This window comes from Mastacembelus armatus, chromosome 1, assembly GCF_900324485.2.
Source record: "Mastacembelus armatus chromosome 1, fMasArm1.2, whole genome shotgun sequence".
NCBI classification, from domain to species: domain Eukaryota; kingdom Metazoa; phylum Chordata; class Actinopteri; order Synbranchiformes; family Mastacembelidae; genus Mastacembelus; species Mastacembelus armatus.
In genome coordinates this window covers 15,987,277-16,005,023 of record NC_046633.1, presented here as the reverse complement: position 1 = coordinate 16,005,023, position 17,747 = coordinate 15,987,277, and the positions used below count along the sequence as shown (strand labels likewise).

The following is a 17,747-nucleotide window of genomic DNA, read 5'->3' as shown; positions in this document are numbered from 1 at the left end:
AAGAACAGAGTGCCAAGATCATTCCTCTTTTGTCACATCGTACAGAAACCAGAAATCCAATGTGAACAGATTACAGATTGATCGGCTGCTAAATTAACAATGTGCCATTGTAGCCAGGTCATATTTTGGTGGTGGAGTGTCTGGTACAACTCATTATTATTACCAGAATAATAGAAAATATTAAAGAAGATTAAGCCATGGGGGGAAAAAAAAAAAAAAAGATAAATATATCTCAAAAGGCAAATTTTGAACAATTATTTACTGAGACCCATCTGAAATTTCTGATTGACAAGTGCTAACCTGGCACTGTGGAGGCCTCGGTTATAAAACTGACTTGATCTGAATATGTAAAAAAACATCACTTAGACTTTGATTAAAGGGTCACCAAATTGAAAAAAAAAAAAAAAGTTCAGATTGGCTTTAAAATCACACCGATTTGGTTGTATTATATTTGCAACGGCTACATCATAGGACTAAAAATGTTACTCAAAGCTCTGCATCTGAACATATCAGCAGTTCAGTGGAGGTCAACAGTGGCTAGACATACAGATACAAAGAACTCAATATTTTCTTTCGCTTGGTTTTAATACAAAAATCCAGAGATATGATACATCACCATCTCACTTCATTTCACATTAGAACCCAAATTAGAGGAAAGGGGTAAGAAAACAGATTACTGGGGAAAAGGGGGCTGCGGTGCGACATAAGATGTAAAAATAAATTCCAGATGTTCACATGTTTGCTCATAACATTTTCACTTGTATCACCCTGGGCAATGGGTTTCGATGCTGAACTCGGACCTTTAGAGGAGCCATTTCCATTTGCAGAGAAGAGCCTTGTGAAGTAAGAAGTGTCAGAGGCTCGTTTCCATGTTGACTGCTAAACTTCCTGGGTACATGCAGATAAAACCATTTTCAACAATGACCACAGCAACAACACAGGTGACTCTGCTGGGGGGCTCGGTGTAACAACTCAGTGACCAGATCAAAGCATGATCAGCATCAGTAAGTCTCGCTGATCGATGATGGACAGGAAGGTGTCTATGGTATTGCTTAAATCTATCCAACTCTCTCAGAACTACATAAAAACGTTAAGAGTAGCAGTGTATTTGACATGGAGCACAACACACAACCTTTACAGTTTTTATTCTGTGCTACAAGGTGCTCCATAATAAGAGACAGAGGTTTACAAACTCCCCGGTTGACCCGGGAACAGTGAGGGAAGCACAGTCTGACCAAGAAACTTTTCAAACGTGGGGCCAACTTCTCCTGCAGAGACGGGGCCTTCCTCACACACTGCACAGCCAAGTGCAGGTCTGCGCTTTACTGGAGTGTTGCAGCAGATACAGAGACACCTGTGGTGGCTGCATGTCCTCAGAAACTCTTCCTGCTCAGCTTCCTACAGATCTGTCAGATCAGATCCACTCAGCTCACTCTCCCATCCCCCAGTGTCTTAGTTTTACTTAAATGAGCTTTTAAAATTACGGGAACACAGTATGCGATAGGCGTGTTATTGATCATCTCTGAGGAAACTGAGTCTGTCTGTCCATCACAGTTTCTCAATTAACTACTGTTTATTTTCATATTCAGCACGGTTGTCAGCTCTATTAAAAAAGTAAAATGGCCATTCTGTTATCTTCCTCTTTTCAACCCTTTACCACAAATATACACACCCGCAGACACGCACGCACGCACACACACACACACACACTCTCCTGATATTCATCAAGTGGGAGTGAGCCAAGTCATGCCATGTCAGACCAGATTAAGCTGAGCCAAAGAACGCAACACCCACTTTTGCTTCCCATGTCTGGCTCTACAAAATGGCTGCCAGGCGTACCACAAGGCTCTTTGCTCGGCCCAATTCCTTTTCTCATTTGCCGTTTTGTTCTGTTGCGCTCACATCTCGTTGCCTAGCTCCTCCGTTTCCATGGAAATATCTCCATTGGCCATCTTGGTGTTCTCCTCGTATCCGGGGGGCATAAAAGCTAATGTGAAGGGGTAAAGCTTGTGACACTCGGTACGGTACGACTCGGCACGCTCCTTACAGTCACCCAGGATACCACTCCGAAGACACTCCAGGACCTCTGTGCAGATCTGGGGAGGAGGAGAAAAGAATTAAAAAAATATATAACAATTATAAATTTTTGAGAGGTACTGTATGTCCATAAACACATACCTGTATGTTTCTGTTGCTGAGTGACTCGTCAAGTGCAGTGGCCAGCTCTGCTGCCTTTGTTTCTGTCGACGAATCCAGATATACCATCATCTTAGCAGCTGCAGGAGGGAGAGAAGAGTGAGTCAGTGAGGTTGTGACAGTAGTGAAATTCAACATTTTCAAAAACAGAGGAATACAGATTTGACAACTTTGATTTTAACTGTATATAGGCAAGCACAGTTATAACTGGTTGGTTTTTACAAATACACACGTGACAAAAATCAGAAAAAAAAAAAAAAAAAAAAAAAAAAAGGATGGATGCCTGGAGGGAGAATTATACAGAGCAAAGCCTTCTTATATTTAAAATAATTCTATGCAACATCAGACTGACACCAACACAAAGTACCATATAGAAGAAACACTGCACTGCTGAACATTTGATTGTAAAATTCAGACACCAAGATTAAAGCAGATTCTCACGGGCTAATTCTGTCCAAAAGTGGTAAGTTTTGCAATAGTGTGTGGGCAGTGTTTAAGATGATACCCAGAGAAATCAAAAGGCATGCTGTGCTTTAATTAGGTAGAGAAACACTGGACTGAGGTTGTGTTGAATCCTTTTAGGGAAACGCTGACACCTTAGCTAAGAATTTAGTATTTGTAGATCAATACAAATGGGAAAAGTGGACTGAAAACCAGTAGAATAAAGAAAAAAAAAAAGAAGAAATCCATATTGTATCTACCTACCAGCTACTCGGTGCGGTATGGAGTTGGAGTGCTTGGTGAGGTAGGCCTGGTTGAAGCTCTTAGCATTGCTGTCTCCGAACAGCCGGGTGATTTCCTGCTTCAGCACCGTCCTAACCACCTCTGGCAGCTCCTTGCTCTCCGAGACTGGAGGGAGGTAAGTGATGTAAAAAACCATGACAGACAGACAGTGACAGGGTAGAGGCAGGAGGTGATGGGCAGTCCGTTAGAAGGAGGGATATATACCACATACGCGGTTATACAACAGTAGACACACAACTAAGCGTGGCAAAAACAGATCTGTGGTATTGATGAACCAGTCTTACCTGCTTTAAAGAAGCGTACTAGACATTGGTGTAACCATGGATTGTCTGGGTCAATGGCCAACGCTCTCTTCACTGACTGAAGCATCAACAGGTACTTTTCTAAAAAGAGAAGACATTATATATTGTTCAAAGAGAAATGAAAGTAAAACAAAGGTAGAGATGCACCGATTAAATAGCCAGTGATCAGAAACGGCCAATTTTTCACATGACCGGCTGGTCAATCTCACGTCTTGCCGATTCCAAGCCGATCCTTTTATTGCCAGTGGCGCAGGCAATGACATCACAGCCATGCACGCATTCACTCACAGTCGCGTGTAAACTTATTGTTGGTGTGGAAGTTCTTTTCTGTGAGTGAAGATGAAACCAAGATTGCACTTTGTAACACTTGTAAGGCCAACATACATCGTGGGGGAACAACAAACCTAATAAGACACTTAAAACATCATCACTCAGCTTAATATGCCCAGTTTGAAAAGGGGAAAGCGGCTAAAGCTAGCACTCACAGTCCAAGCCAAAGCTTGCCAGCCACAAGTCAGCAGCCTGTACCCTTTAATAATTTCGTTTATTATAACATAAAAGACTTCTTTGAGGAAAAGAAGATTTTTGTTAGTACTACTGTTATATACCAGAACTCATTTTATACCTTATTCAAGGGACAAAGCACTTTTTATATGTTTTTATTACAGTTCTTTAAAAAAAAAAAAAAAAAAATCAGACTCTGCAGGTCACAAATGGGGGCAGTTGTGGCCTAATCGAGTAGGACTCGTAATTGTCAGTGGGGGGAGTGAATAGCCAGCGCTTTTCTCCACCCTCAATACCACGATTGAGGTGAGACCCTTCAGCAAAGCACCGAACCCCCAACTGCTCCCAGGTGCGGCAGCACTGGCTGGGTAAAATGCAGAGCACAAATTCCAAGTACGTATCACTTCAAGTTATTTCACTTACTGAAAAATCGCAAATCGGAATCAGCCATTAAAATTGCAATCGGTGCATCTCTACACAAAAGTCAATGAAGTAAAATTAAAAAAGAGCATGACAACCTTTTCTGAAGTAGATCTCAAAGGCCAGTAGGTGTGTATCTATTTTGTCTTTAACCAGGTGTTTGAGAGGGATCAGGAACTTGACGGCTTCTTCCAGTGGATTTTCTACCTACAAATAGGAAGCGGGAACAGAGAAAACTGTTATCATCTAAACTAAATCAGACTCGCTCAAGCGACTGCTTCATGCTTGTCACACTAACCTTGACCAGTTTGTCAGGAATGAGCTCCTCTTTGGGTCCTCCAATTTCCTCATCATCATCCTCCTTCTTTTTCTTCTGGTTCTTGAGCTGCTTCTCCTTCTCTGCGTTCTTTTTCTCCTCTTCCAGCTGCGCTTTCTTCTGGGCTCTTCGCTGCTTGTTCCTGAGCTTCTTCAGCTCTTTGTCAGAGAGGTTAGCTGGATAAGAGAGGCAACAAGAGCAGTGTTAATGATAGAACAAATGACTGGAAAATCCAGCTAAAAATGTTCAGGTTTTTCTGGACACATGGGAACCCTGAAATAACTCCATGGGTTTGAGCCTACACAAAGACACAGGTCCTGACTCCCTGCCTTCTCACCAGTGTCGGCCTGCAGCTCCTTGCTGTCGTCAGTCAGAGGGTTGTCATGGAGGCTCAGGTAGATCTGGATTGCAGTAATGGCAGCCTTGTAGTAGAAGGGATGCATTCGGAGCACATCTTCCAGCTTCAGTAGATCCACGTAGGAGCGTAGCGTCATCTTCCTCATACAGTATGTGTGGAAATCAAACTGGTCGTCTGTGATCTCCACAAAATGCTGATGAGGGTGAGGCAAGAACAGAGATGTGATGTGAATAAACACATATGAATGTGGGTAGTTAAAGAGTCAGATATGGTCTGTAATTTTGCAGACTATAATTCTTGATGGGGAAAGGCTTACCCTTTCGATCTCGTGGCACTTCTTCAGAGCTTCCCCAAACTTGTTCATGGCCTTATAGGCAAGTGCACACTCTGTCTGAAACCACATACACTGCATCTCGTTCAGGTTCTCCACAGCTGATGCTCCTTCCTGGGCAAACATAACACACACAGGCATACATGACCAATCAAATCATCAGATCTGTTATCATGTCAACTAGTTGTATTGCTGCCAAGCCATAACTATCATGTCTTTTATTTTGCTGATAATCCTGACCAGGCCTGTTTAGGATGACCCTATGTGTGAACTCGTACAGAAATAGATGCTTATTTTATTAAAGGCACCAACAGATCACTGTTGGCATAGTACTATGAGGGTGAGCAGGCTGTGTTTAGTGGATATTTGTCTTTGTATTTATTTACATTGTTTGGATAATATTAAAATTTTATGGAAATAAAAACTCAAAACTAGTAGAGACAATGTTCCTTGCACTTTTCATTTTTATATTCTTTGTGGGGCCTGTACCATGAAGTGAGATTACTGGATTACCCAGATATCTTGGGATTTAACTCTGGTTTTGGGTTTTAACCACTGTGTAAACTGTGCTGCACATAGTGGTGCATGCACACAAATACCCACACAGTAAACAAATACAGCATTTGTGTTACAACTTCAAAAATATACATAAATGTAAATAAAATATGCAGATAATTTGTTGGAAAAAAAAAAAACAAAAAAAAAAAAAACACCACCATCACACACTTATTTAGCCTTGTGCAACAGCAAGATAACACGAGAACCGTGAGATCACCAGGTAGTACTAAACCGTCCATGACTCAACGTAAAATACATCCATGATTCTGTTCTGACATGTTCATTCACAGTTTTCTCACCCGTGTAAACTTGGAGCACATTTCTTCAGCCTCCTTAACCATGCCAGCCTTCAGCATGTACTTGGCACACTTGGAGTTGATGAATCTGTCAGCAGTGTCCAGAGCCTGGGCCTCATCCATCCACCGAGCAGCTTCTCTGATGTTCCCAGCATGCTGCCAGAGGATAAAGGTCAATACAACAGTCAGGACAACACCACAGCCTTAACTATGTTCCTTAAATACTTGCATAGAGCAAGCACACGTACAAATGTGCAGCGCATGTTACCTTGTAAATCTTGGCTTTGATGAGGAAGAGTTCAATGAGCGTAGGCGTGCTATCAATGGCTGTGTTGATGTAGTCTAGAGCCAATGTCTGCTGGCCAATCATGTCATAGTGCTGTGCCAGGAAGTACTGCACCCAGAGCAATGTGGTCGGAGGTTCCTCCTTACCATCATCTGTCAGTGTAAACAGATCGGGTATATTTACCTCTTAGGGGTTGTAAACAAATGACTGCAACAGTTAAATCATAATAGCTGGTGCAGTCATTTAAACATTGCAAACATCTACCCAGCAATATTAGCTGATGATAAAATATCACATTCATCATCGTTTTCCTGATTTTGAAATTCTCCTCACCGTTCACGCTGAACAATCTACAGCTTTTTAATGAGGTTTCATAGCCGACCACCAGCTCCTCTATTATTGACACCTGCAAAGAGAGGAGATGCCTAAGTACATGACCTCACTCACTGTTTGAAGTATGCATCACTTACAGAATAACTGTCATCTAATGTACTAGAGTAAGTCCCTCAAACTGATGTCAAGTGAAGTGAGGGGGAGAAAAGTGACACTAAGATCAGTTTTCAGACCACTCTGGCAGTAGTGCATTCACCTTTTCTTTATCGCAGTACAGTGATTTCAGTGTGGTGAAAACGGGAGGACAACCTTTACTGAAGTTCATTCTCAGATACCTGTCCAGGCACTCTCTGAACTTCTCACCTGCACGCGCACCCACACGCGCACACACGCACACACGCACAAAAAAAAAAAACATGATAGATTTTTACTCCACTTTTTTTTAGTAGCATTCAAGTGCAGTGCAGAATCATTCCTGTTTAAAAAATAAACTTCAACTGGAGTAAAAAAATAAAATGATAAATTAAGAAAAGAAATTAGATGAGACTCGTATGGCATGGACACAACCTAAAATGTTTTTTTATTTTAACAATAGACACTACATGGAAACTTTAACCTGCCAAGCATTACTGTTGAAAAGTTAAAAATATGTGTATTATTAGCCATACCAGAAAGGAAGTTGAGGGGAAGCCGGCGAGGAACCAGTCCTTTGGGAAACCTCTCCCATGCCTCCACATACATCTTGTGTCTCTCCTCTACACTGCCTAAAAATGTTAAATAAATTAATAAAAATAAATAAAAAAATTTAGCATAGTGGGGTCAACTGCAGCTTGAACCATCAAAATGAGTTATTAATATAAAAAAAAAAAAAAAAAAAAAAGTCATACTTGGTTTTAGTGCCTTCTCCAGGCCGTGATAATAGGACCAGTTCTCCGGGTTCCTCTCCAGCAGACGACGGTAGACCTGTGTTGCTTCTTCCAGACGCTCCAACTTCAGCAGTAATTCTCCTACAGAAACAAGGAGAAGGTGTTCAAATGTCAGAGTACACATAATATATAAAAGATGCTCACCTTCAATTGACTAACCAAGAACTAAGACTGTTATAGTAGCTAAAATAATTGTAATAATTATAAATTATTATATTATATACTAGTTACTATAGAATATACACTATTTTTTCCCCAAACAGCAGGGTCATGGCAACCTGCAGGCAGTGTGACATTGGGTCTGAATCTGAAGGACAGAGACCCACCTCGCGTCTCCTCCACTGCAAGTTTATCACAGATCTGCTTCTCGTAGTTGGACAGATGCTCGAGGGCCTCCTTGTGCAGGCCTGCTTCCCTCAAGACCTGGTTCTGGTACAGCAGCAGCTCGCTGTATTCATAGTCCACTTTGTCTGGAGATGTCTACACAGAACACACAAGGGATGGAACTATGTTAGGCTTTTGTCAGATATGGAATACATTAACAGTGCTGGCTTCAAGTACCTGTTAATGGCTGTGTGATTCAGACACATTAGCATTAGCATTCCTGATAGCTTCATTCAGATATTACAACTCAGGGAGGACACCCTTAAGTTTAAAATGTTAGAATGGAAGAAGAGGGTTTGTTTTCTCACAGGCTACATCACTATTTCATTATTTTATTTTGCCACTAAAGCTTTAAAGGGAGAGAGAATTCTGCTGCCTGTTTTGCAGTATCCAACAGCACAGTAGCACTGAATGACTAGACATTATAATTCGGGACTCCTCATTCCTGCTGGCTCAAATGCTGTATTCAAAGTTTTTTCCTGGATCTTAGTTTCTTTAATCCACTATCGGATGATTATTGTGGTTTTACAAAGGTTCCGACGATATGGAGATAAGACAATACATCTATTACAGTGATGTCAGAAAGTGGAACAAGAAGATCATTTAATCATTTTGTTGAAAGTGATACAGAACTGTTACTAGTTTCGACTTTAAAGTAAAAGTGGAAAGGGTGCCTGTGCAGAACAAAATGTTAAACTGCCACAGTCTAAAGGTAAAGGTGTTGTGAAAGGGGTTTTAGTGTATACAACATACAGAGAACAAAACTGGTCAGGAAACACATGCTTTGTGTTTATGTGCATTTGCCTTGTCACACCAGCTTGTTTTATTAGAAGACTGGCACAAAGACAGGAAGCAGACTGCTCTTATCAGGACCCCACCAGAGAGGGAGAGTGGGCTAGCTCTATTGTAGCTGTGACCGATGCACTGAGACAACACCCATATTTAAGACTGTGCTCAGAGTAAGCAAACACTGTAACTCAGATGCTTCAATCAGCAAGTGAAGCACCTACCGTGTGACAAGATATTTCACTAATAATGTTATATTAATGATACATAAAAGTACTTGATATTCATGGCTCCTTGTTAAACCACCAAGCAATATTACCTGTTATTACTGCACCGTAGGAAGAATGAGTTTAAAGGAAGGAATAAAGAGTTTCTTTAAGGGAAAGGCTAAGCTCCAGTGGTGTCTAACCTGCTGTGTCTTCCTAAACTCCTCAATGATCTTTGCAGCCATCTCATAGTCTTCCAGAAGGTGGTAGGCGATGGCGTAGCCGATCCAGGACGCCCGCTGTGCTGGACGCAGCTGCAACAGCTGGTACCTTGTCTCCTACAGAAAAAATGTGAGCACAATTCTATTTAGCCTTTAGCTCCAAACCAAAATCAACAAAGTATAAAAAAAATAAAAAATAAAAAAAAATTCAGAGTCTGTCCTTTCCCTCTGTCATCCATACTTCTAATCCTTTCAACGAGACTTCCATCTTGCCATTTCATATCCCTCACTAAATAAGTACCTAAATCCCAGACTGCGTGCCAGGAGAGCTGCTCTAAGTTGCTAAAGACTGACTGCAACTTGATATCTGCTTGCTGAGTTGCTCAGTCGTCTCCAAATCAGTGCTGTGTTGCATCGTAGACCAGGCAGAGAGACAGATGGGTGCATGTATTCAGCAGTTCATTCCACAGAAACTCTTAAAGTCCATTTTTTGTTGTATTAAAAAGTTGACATATTTCTAAAATCTGTTTCTCACAACAGAGTGTGCATGAGCTCTTCTACAGTCCTGATAACCCAAAACATTTTTCAGACTTATTTAACAAAAAAAAAAAAGAATCCACTGACTCACCCTGTAACCCTCCAGGTCTCTCATCTGGATCTGAAGCAGAGACAGGTCTCTGAGGATCTGAAGGTTGTCCTTGTCCCACTTCAGAGCGTTGCGGTAACACTTGATGGCCTCGTCATACTTCTTATCCGAGCGCTGCAGCAGGCCGTACACATGCCAGCCTGGGCCACAAGGAAAGTTAAGGAATATGCACATGCAGTTACTCCACACAATGTGACGTTATCAAACTAATACTAGAAATGCATAGAGTGAGAAGTGTCCAGAGATCACGAGGACAACTGATCTGACATTCATAAAGCATAACTTGCTAATGCTGTATGCTTCCTTTTTCTCTCTGTAAGGTGACCTTGAGAGTTTGAAAGGCGCCATGAAATAAAATTTATTATTATTATTATTATTAAATGAGGATTCTTTTGATCACACCTATTTCTGTGGGTATACACTTCAATACATATTACTGATCAATTGCATTCTTTGGCCCATAAAAAGTTCAGAAGATAATGAAAAATGTGCAGCACAACAACCTAGAGCTCAAGTTGCCTTTTTCAAATTGGCTATTTTGTGTGATACACAGCCTAAAACGGAAACATATTTAATTTACTCTACAAAGAGAAAGAAAAGGAACAAGTCCTCACATTTCACCAACTGGGATCAATGAATGTTTATGTGATAAGCAACTAAATGACTAATGAAAGTTGGCTTTGTATTTTCTGACGATCAACAAATGGGTCAAACACCTAACAGCTTCAATGTTTGTTTTGAATAACACTACCTAATAGTGAAAAAAAAACAAACTGTCAGGATCAAGTTATATCTACACAGAAAAATTAGCTATAATTGTTCACAACAAAAAATTAAGCATTTTTCACATGTGAATGCTATTTTAAACACTGTAGCAGCTTGCTCTCCAAGAGTATACATTTGCTGCTGCTTCAATTATTGGAGCTTTTCTGAATTAAAAATGACTTTTTTAAAGATTTGTGAAGGTTATGGTGTTAAAATGTAGGATGTAGGAATGTAGGAACAAAGAGGAAGTAACTGGTGGATTTTCATGACAACATAGTCCATGACAAGCTACCCATCAACAGTTTTTCTTGATTGGTAACTTCTCATAAGCACTGTCTGTGGTCTGACTGAATCTGGTTTAATAATTTGTAATGGGCCTTAAAAAAAACAAACAAACAAAAAAAAACATGTACACTTACTATGAATTAAAATAAGTATAAAGCGTCCGCTATTTACAAACATATATCCCTCAAATTCACACATTATAATCATAAAACATGAACACAATTAGTGGAATAGTGATTCACCAATAGTGTGTTGTGTGTGTGTGTGTGTGTGTGTGTGAGTGTGTGAGAGAGAGAGAGAGAGAGAGAATGTGCTGACTGTGCTCTGCAGCAACGAGAGCTCATCTACAGAGCGTGTGATATCTGAAGGTCGTGTCTCACATACACACACCCACACAGCACAAAACCTACTGCTGAAAGTCAGAAGCAACAACAGTTTAAACCACTTCATGTCAGAGACACAACCATGTGTAAGGATACAAACATGGCTCCTGAGGTCATTGCGCAGGCCTCTTCTCACCAGATCGTAGGCCTCCTCCTTCTTCCCCAGACAGTTTAGGGTCAGACCCTTCATCGCCAGGGTCTCTGCAGGGAGACAAGTCGACAGACAAGAATACCCAACGCACATTAAAGGAAACATTTACATGTACACATCTTTCCACCCGCACATTCATACTTGTGTAACTTACCGCCATGCTCTGCAAACTTGGGGTTGGACAGGATCTGTTTGCAGAACTTGAGCCCATTTCTGTACTGTTTGTGTTCGTAACATCGCTGTCAGTGGAAGGAGACAGAAATTAGCAGAACACTGTCAAAACTGATCCCAAAAAAGGACTATCCATAAGCAATGTCAATGCTGTCAATGTTGAAATGTTCTTTTTAGTTAAGAGAAAATAAACTTTATAGCACCTCAAAGAGATTACAAGTGTTTTGCCCTCAAGTTACATACAGCATATTTAGGCATACAGTGCACAAACAACAGTACACCACCTCTTGCTTTAAGCTGATCACTGACTATCAGACAACACTGTGCGCATGTGTGAAAGAAAGTGTGAGAGAGATAGGAAGAATTCAGTTGGCAGATGGCATTTTGTGCTCCTGCCGCCGACTTCAATAAGAGTGAAAAAAAAGATGACGTCAATTTCACATACGGATACCATGGTCTGTTATGAATTCCAAGCAATTCACTGCTAATTGGAGGATTACACCATTAGTTGCGACATGGGGCTAAAAGGCAGAAAACACAGGCTGTCAGCCACTGAATCTACAAAGAGCATTGTGAAAGATAAGCACTCTGTGTAAAAAGGCCATCTTCTCAGAGGAACTGCAAACTTTACATGTTTTTCTTAACCAATAGAACAACACCTGAGTAACTGCCTCTGCATGTACATTGCTACAGCGTCTCTCAGCTAACAGAGGCATGACAGTTGAGAGGATGGAGTTCTACTTTAGTCTTGCACTGCAACCATCAGGAGTTGAGATTTCAGGTGGTACAGCACTGACGTGTACTTTAATACAGTTTTGCAGTATTCTCTTTTAGTGTATAATGTCCCCATGCTATACTTCGTTTTGCCCTCTTCATCCTGCCTCATCATTTCCCATGGGCAGCTTCTTCCCATTTCACTCAGCGCCAGCAGCTTGTTTGAACTGTATGTCCTCTTGTGGCGTACAACTTAATAGATATGTGAGGTCAAGTGAGCTACAGGGAACTGTAAAGGCTAAATTAGACCTGTCCCCAACTGCGCGCAGGTGTCAATGCATAGACAGAGCAAAGGGGTTTATGGGCAAGCATAGGTTGCTTATGGCTGCACAGTCCGATGTACACACCTCCCAATTCTAAACTACACATTTAGCGAAGCCGGGTGACTTGCACACCAATTGGCTGATCTGACTTCTTGTTGGAAGGCAGCATAAGCCAGAAAGCGCATTCAAACGACATAAAGGAGCAGCTAAAAGAGGGACTTGCCCACAAAGTTAGGAAATATAATATGGACTTGTTTGTTAACGTACGCAGTATAAATGCAACAACCATGAAACCAACTCCAAACAACAGATGCACGTTGCCATAAATACAGTGAGAAAAAAGTCTTAATTCAGCTTTACGCAAAACAAACGAAGAATATTGAAGATGGAGAAATGCCCAGGCCAACTTCGTTATCATGAAGCATCTGATTTATTGACAAATTTCTCTTAGTAGTTCGGTTTCATTTCATCTGCATAGTAGCACCCATGTAAAAGGTCTCAGCTTTGCTCAGACAACCTAATAACTCCTTATCCCATTGCTGAAAAACAAAACAAACCAACACTAGGCTTCTGCTTTGTGAACAAAACTACAAACTTGCCCTCAAGTGCCAGTAGGCTAGAATGAATGCTTTTCTTCACTGGAGTGAATTTCACAACATTTGGATCAGATGACGTGTGGCTTCACCATCATTAACATTTAGAGAAATAATGCCAAGAATGTGTAAGGCCTCCTGTCACCCACACCAGCCTGCAAGCAGTGCATAAAAAGCCTAATGTGGCAAAACAGTCAAAACACTGTTCAGTAACTGTATAAATCGCTGACTTTTGAAGAACTAAGTTACATAACATAAAGTCCCTGTTCCCTAAGTGTTCAGGCCTTTTGAGTTATGTTGATTTGAGCAATTAAAATGTTTAAATAATTTAAGCAGGAAAGAATTACATTGGTAATGTCTGGCAGAGTAAATTTCAGACATTTGTTTTTTAACATAATGGCCACATACAGAAGCTGAAAATGTTCTGTTAAAGCTTGCCACACGAGTTTAAAAAAAAAACAAACAAAAAAAAACAAACAAAAAAAAAAACATGCATCCTTTATGCAAGTGTACAGACCGAGCACCCACACACATACTGTAGAGTGCATTTCATGTAATTTTAGCAGCATTAACACCACCAGCTGTGCTTATCCAGCATGTTCTCTACCTCACCCAAAATAACTCAACCCCTGAGTTACAGAGTGTGTCAGAGTGGTGGCTCTGAGCTGCGGGCTTGCTGCAAGAAGCCGGAGGGGCAAACCTAAGACAGGAAAAATATTTTGAAACCTGTTCTAAAGCACAGATCCCAAATTCTGGTACTGTTGGAGGAAAGGTGGTGACTAGGAAGATTCCTGCTAATAACTGAAATTGTTCATATTAAAAAAGAGCAACTGAAGATGGTGATGGTGGAATAACTGGACTGTTAAAGGTTTGTTAAAGGATGATTTTACTAGCCCTAGGGAAGGAAAGGCTTTCATGTTGCCATAATTTTCAGTTCTTGTAATGCAGCACCTACTTAAGTTTTCAAAAAAAAAACATTTATCATCACACTAAACAATGGTTGTGCAACCACTCTTAAGGTCCATTTGGCTCTATATAGCAAACTCTACCTATAAATTAGAGTCCATGGCAAACCACTTTAACATTTAGACCCAGGGCATGCTGCTACAAGTATCAGTGAAATAAAGTATAACCTGTAAGTCAAGTTTTAAAAATGACATCCATGATTTTTAAGACTGATCACATGCCTACATTGTTGAGGCAGGATATTACAAATCAGAAGAATTCAAGGTTGAGATAATGACAAAGAGTTTAATCACTTATTGATACCAAAGCACTAGGTTGGTTTGATGCATTATGTTTCTTTGCAAACTCAAATATAGAACAACAACTTAGGAAGAACTTACGACCAATGCAATGTGGGCATGACAATCTGTATTTGAATGACATTAATAGCGCACGTAGATGACTGTATGAGAAAGCGTCCCCCTCTTCCTGAAAGAACAGAATGGAAACTCATCCAACTCCATGGCCATGCACAAGTTGGAAATCTGCCAGCTTTTAATAATGCATTTGGGTACCCAGTCTGGAAAGGCCAAGATCAGGAGGGGTGTGGTCCACTGCTGACAACAGCCAGGGAGAAAACCGTTTCAACTCTCATATCTTCTCTGCAGAAAGATTAATGGTAGTAATCTTATTCTAGGTTCTCAATCATAGAACAATTTCTTCCAGATTATTTTAAATAGCTTAAAACTTCTGGAAACAGGCTGGGAACACAATGTTAAGTTTACTTCACTTTAAAAAACATTCCATTCCCTGGAAACTCTGAGCTCTAACATGCTCTACAAATTCCCCAAAACCATCTAGATGCTGATGCAGACAAGACTACTAGAACACTTGCTCAAGTCCTAAACTGTTCTCTAAAGGAGATTTAATATATTTTTATGGAATATTTATTTTATTTGTTCTACAATTCAACATAAGATCAGGAAAACACAATTTCAAGAATATGGGCTTTTGAGATGTGCAGCAGATGCAGGCTCTAACTCTTCAGGATCAGGTGCAGGTCACAGGTTTGCTTATCCTGCCAACAGACCCAGGGGGACCAGGCCCCTGCCCATGTGCTGGTAAACATGCACCAAATCTCAGCAGAGTCCCTGCCTTTCAAAACAATGACCATTATGTGAACCAGAGTGAGGTTAAACTGCCCCCTGCCCACATGCTGCTGAAAGGCTTGTAGCTAAATGCCCATGCACACATCTGTAACAACACACACGTGCCATGCTCACAACGAAACATGGCAAAACAAGAAGCAGACTTATTTAACATGCAGCACATTGCACTGACTTATGTACCAGTCCCGTGCCCTCCACAGTACCTCGGAGCGAGGCGACACCAGGACTCCAAACATGGAGAGAGAGGTGGCTGACTGGGTGGATGATGGCTGGGCAGCTGCCACAGCACAACAGGCCTGAGGCAGCTAACTCCGAAATTTGCTGCCACAGTCACATCGGACTTCCCCCAGCTCTCTCTCGTTGTCACACCATCCCTATCGGTTTCACACTGTCCAACCGAGTCTGGTGAGGGCACAGTGTGCAGGTCGAGAGCCCACATACACACAAAACGAACTAAAATCCGCTAAAAACATCTCCTGTGGTTGGCTAACGTTAGCCTAGTAGCTTACACCAAACGGCTAGTCAGTAGATTAGCTGAGCCCACAGGTTAGCCTAGTCCGGGTTAGCGGAGCTCACAAGTTAGCCTAGTCCGGGTAATCTGTGCTCACAGGTTAGACTAGCCCGGGTTAGCGGATCTCACAGGCTAGCCTAGTCCGGGTTAGCGGAGCTCACAGGCTAGCCTAGTTCGGGTTAGCGGAGCTCACAGGCTAGCCTAGCCCGGGCTAGCTGTGCTCACAGGTTAGCCTAGCCTGCGTTAGTTGTGCTCACACGTTAGCCTAGCCCTGGCTAACAAGAGTAACACGGCTGCTTTGCTTTCGGCTGAATACAAAACAAATGGCAGGTTCAAACGCAGCTCCAGGGACGAACAGTGTCCGAGACCCTCACTCCTGCTCGGTGAGGCAGAGGAGGCTAAAGTTAAGCTGCCACTGGCTATGTTAGCGAGGCCTGGTGCAACTAACGTAGCCTGTTTAAACTGTGTTTACAACAGGGCTGCGTTTTACTCGGCATGAACTGTGTCTGTGTAACCCGCCACAGACCGACGGGCCGCTTGGCTGCGGGGACAGCTCCCATCAGGGCCGGCCGCTGACCCATTCACTGACGGATAAAAGCAGCTAATGCTAACAGCCGGGGAGCAACACTCACTCCGATCTTCTGTAAACCAACACTTGTCGTATTTCCCACAGCCAACACTACGGAGCTCCTGACCAACCTACTCACCAAAATCCTCTTGAAGAGAGCGTTCTCTTTCGGCGGCAAAGTTACTGTCGGCATCGTCGCGATTGAGACAAGTCCCCTCAGCACATGTAGCTACAGTTAGCCCGCTGCTCCGTCGGCACCCCGAGCTCACTTCCGCCTCACGTGGAGACAGAGGTCCAACAAGTTGACTTCTCCATGAAGACATCAGGGCGATTTTAGACCCTTTTTAGGATTCACCTACATTTCATCTCAACACCTCTAAAAATGATAATAATAATTAATCCTATTATTTACTAACGTCAGATTTCACCAACACGTTGTTCTGCCACACACAAGCAATGTAGAAGAAGAAGGCGGAGGTAGCGGTGGATTTCGTGGTGGAGATTAAATCCACAAGTAATTTGAAAAGTAAATACAGTTTTTGACTATTCTGACTGTGAACATTGGGTCGTTAGTACTATGACTTCGAAAGTGTGTGGTTACAGTTCTGTGATGCGAATATAGTGTGAATATTCTCAACTGGAAATTTGTTTGGTTTTTTTTCCAAAGAAAACAACCAGGTTCAGGTGAGAAAGTGAGGTTAAAATGACACTATCTGACTGCATTTGTCATATCAAACTAATATTAAATTAGAATAATGTTATCAATTGATATGGATACATTTATGCTGCCTATGTTCACTTGCTGTGTGTGTGCACTTGGGAATGGGTTAAAATGCAGAGCACAAATTCTGAGTATGGGTCACCATACTTGGCCAGTTAAGTCACTTTCACTTCACTTTCACTTTTTTCACTTATTAGATCATAGATTCTGTGATTAGATGTTAGGTTTGCTATTTGGTTGACAGCACAGAGAAGGAGACAGTAGGACAGTGATGGAGACAAGGGGAAAGAGCAGGGTTTAGTCTCTAGAAAGACCACTGGGCATAAGGCCCTGTATAAATGTACATTGTCCTTAGGGCCTGAGCCCCTAAAAGTCTGACTATAGAAATGTCCCTGGTACAAATTATAACAGGTTGTCAAATTCCTCATTTAAATGAATAGGATACATGGGAGACAACAAAATAAGGACCTTGTCATGTCACTGAAAAAGATGTGGAGTGAAATTAACTTGAAGATTTTCCAAAAAAAATTCTAAGGATATTCTCCAGTTTTCTCTTGGCACCCCTAAAAGTCTGATCCTAGAAACACCCCTGAAAGACACGTCGACATATTAACATTTATAAACATACAAACTAC

At 41.5% G+C, this 17,747-nt stretch overlaps 1 protein-coding gene across 1 annotated transcript; it reads right to left on the bottom strand.

Annotated features, from left to right (window-relative positions):
• Positions 1–566: 566 nt before the first annotated feature.
• On the bottom strand, positions 567–16,584 carry naa15b (N-alpha-acetyltransferase 15, NatA auxiliary subunit b). Its single transcript, XM_026303076.1, has 20 exons — positions 16,531–16,584; positions 11,552–11,636; positions 11,343–11,447; positions 9,796–9,953; positions 9,150–9,284; positions 7,897–8,050; positions 7,532–7,651; positions 7,313–7,408; positions 6,901–7,007; positions 6,645–6,717; positions 6,294–6,463; positions 6,029–6,181; positions 5,157–5,285; positions 4,820–5,033; positions 4,465–4,658; positions 4,265–4,373; positions 3,225–3,323; positions 2,902–3,045; positions 2,179–2,276; positions 567–2,096 (listed from the first exon to the last, which is right to left on the bottom strand). Exons 1-20 carry the CDS (start codon positions 16,582–16,584, stop codon positions 1,899–1,901), a joined length of 2,595 nt encoding a protein of 864 aa, XP_026158861.1. The 3' UTR covers positions 567–1,898.
• Positions 16,585–17,747: the final 1,163 nt, after the last annotated feature.

Excerpts from the sequence above, each read along its gene's own strand:
- naa15b (XM_026303076.1), bottom strand. The coding sequence starts at position 16,584 with ATGCCGACAGTAACTTTGCCGCCGAAAGAGAACGCTCTCTTCAAGAGG. Across the intron at positions 7,008-7,312 it reads TCCCCTCAACTTCCTTTCTG|GTGAGAAGTTCAGAGAGTGC; the intron begins GTATGGCTAATA and ends GTGCGCGTGCAG. Across the intron at positions 6,718-6,900 it reads TGTACTGCGATAAAGAAAAG|GTGTCAATAATAGAGGAGCT; the intron begins GTGAATGCACTA and ends CTCTCTTTGCAG.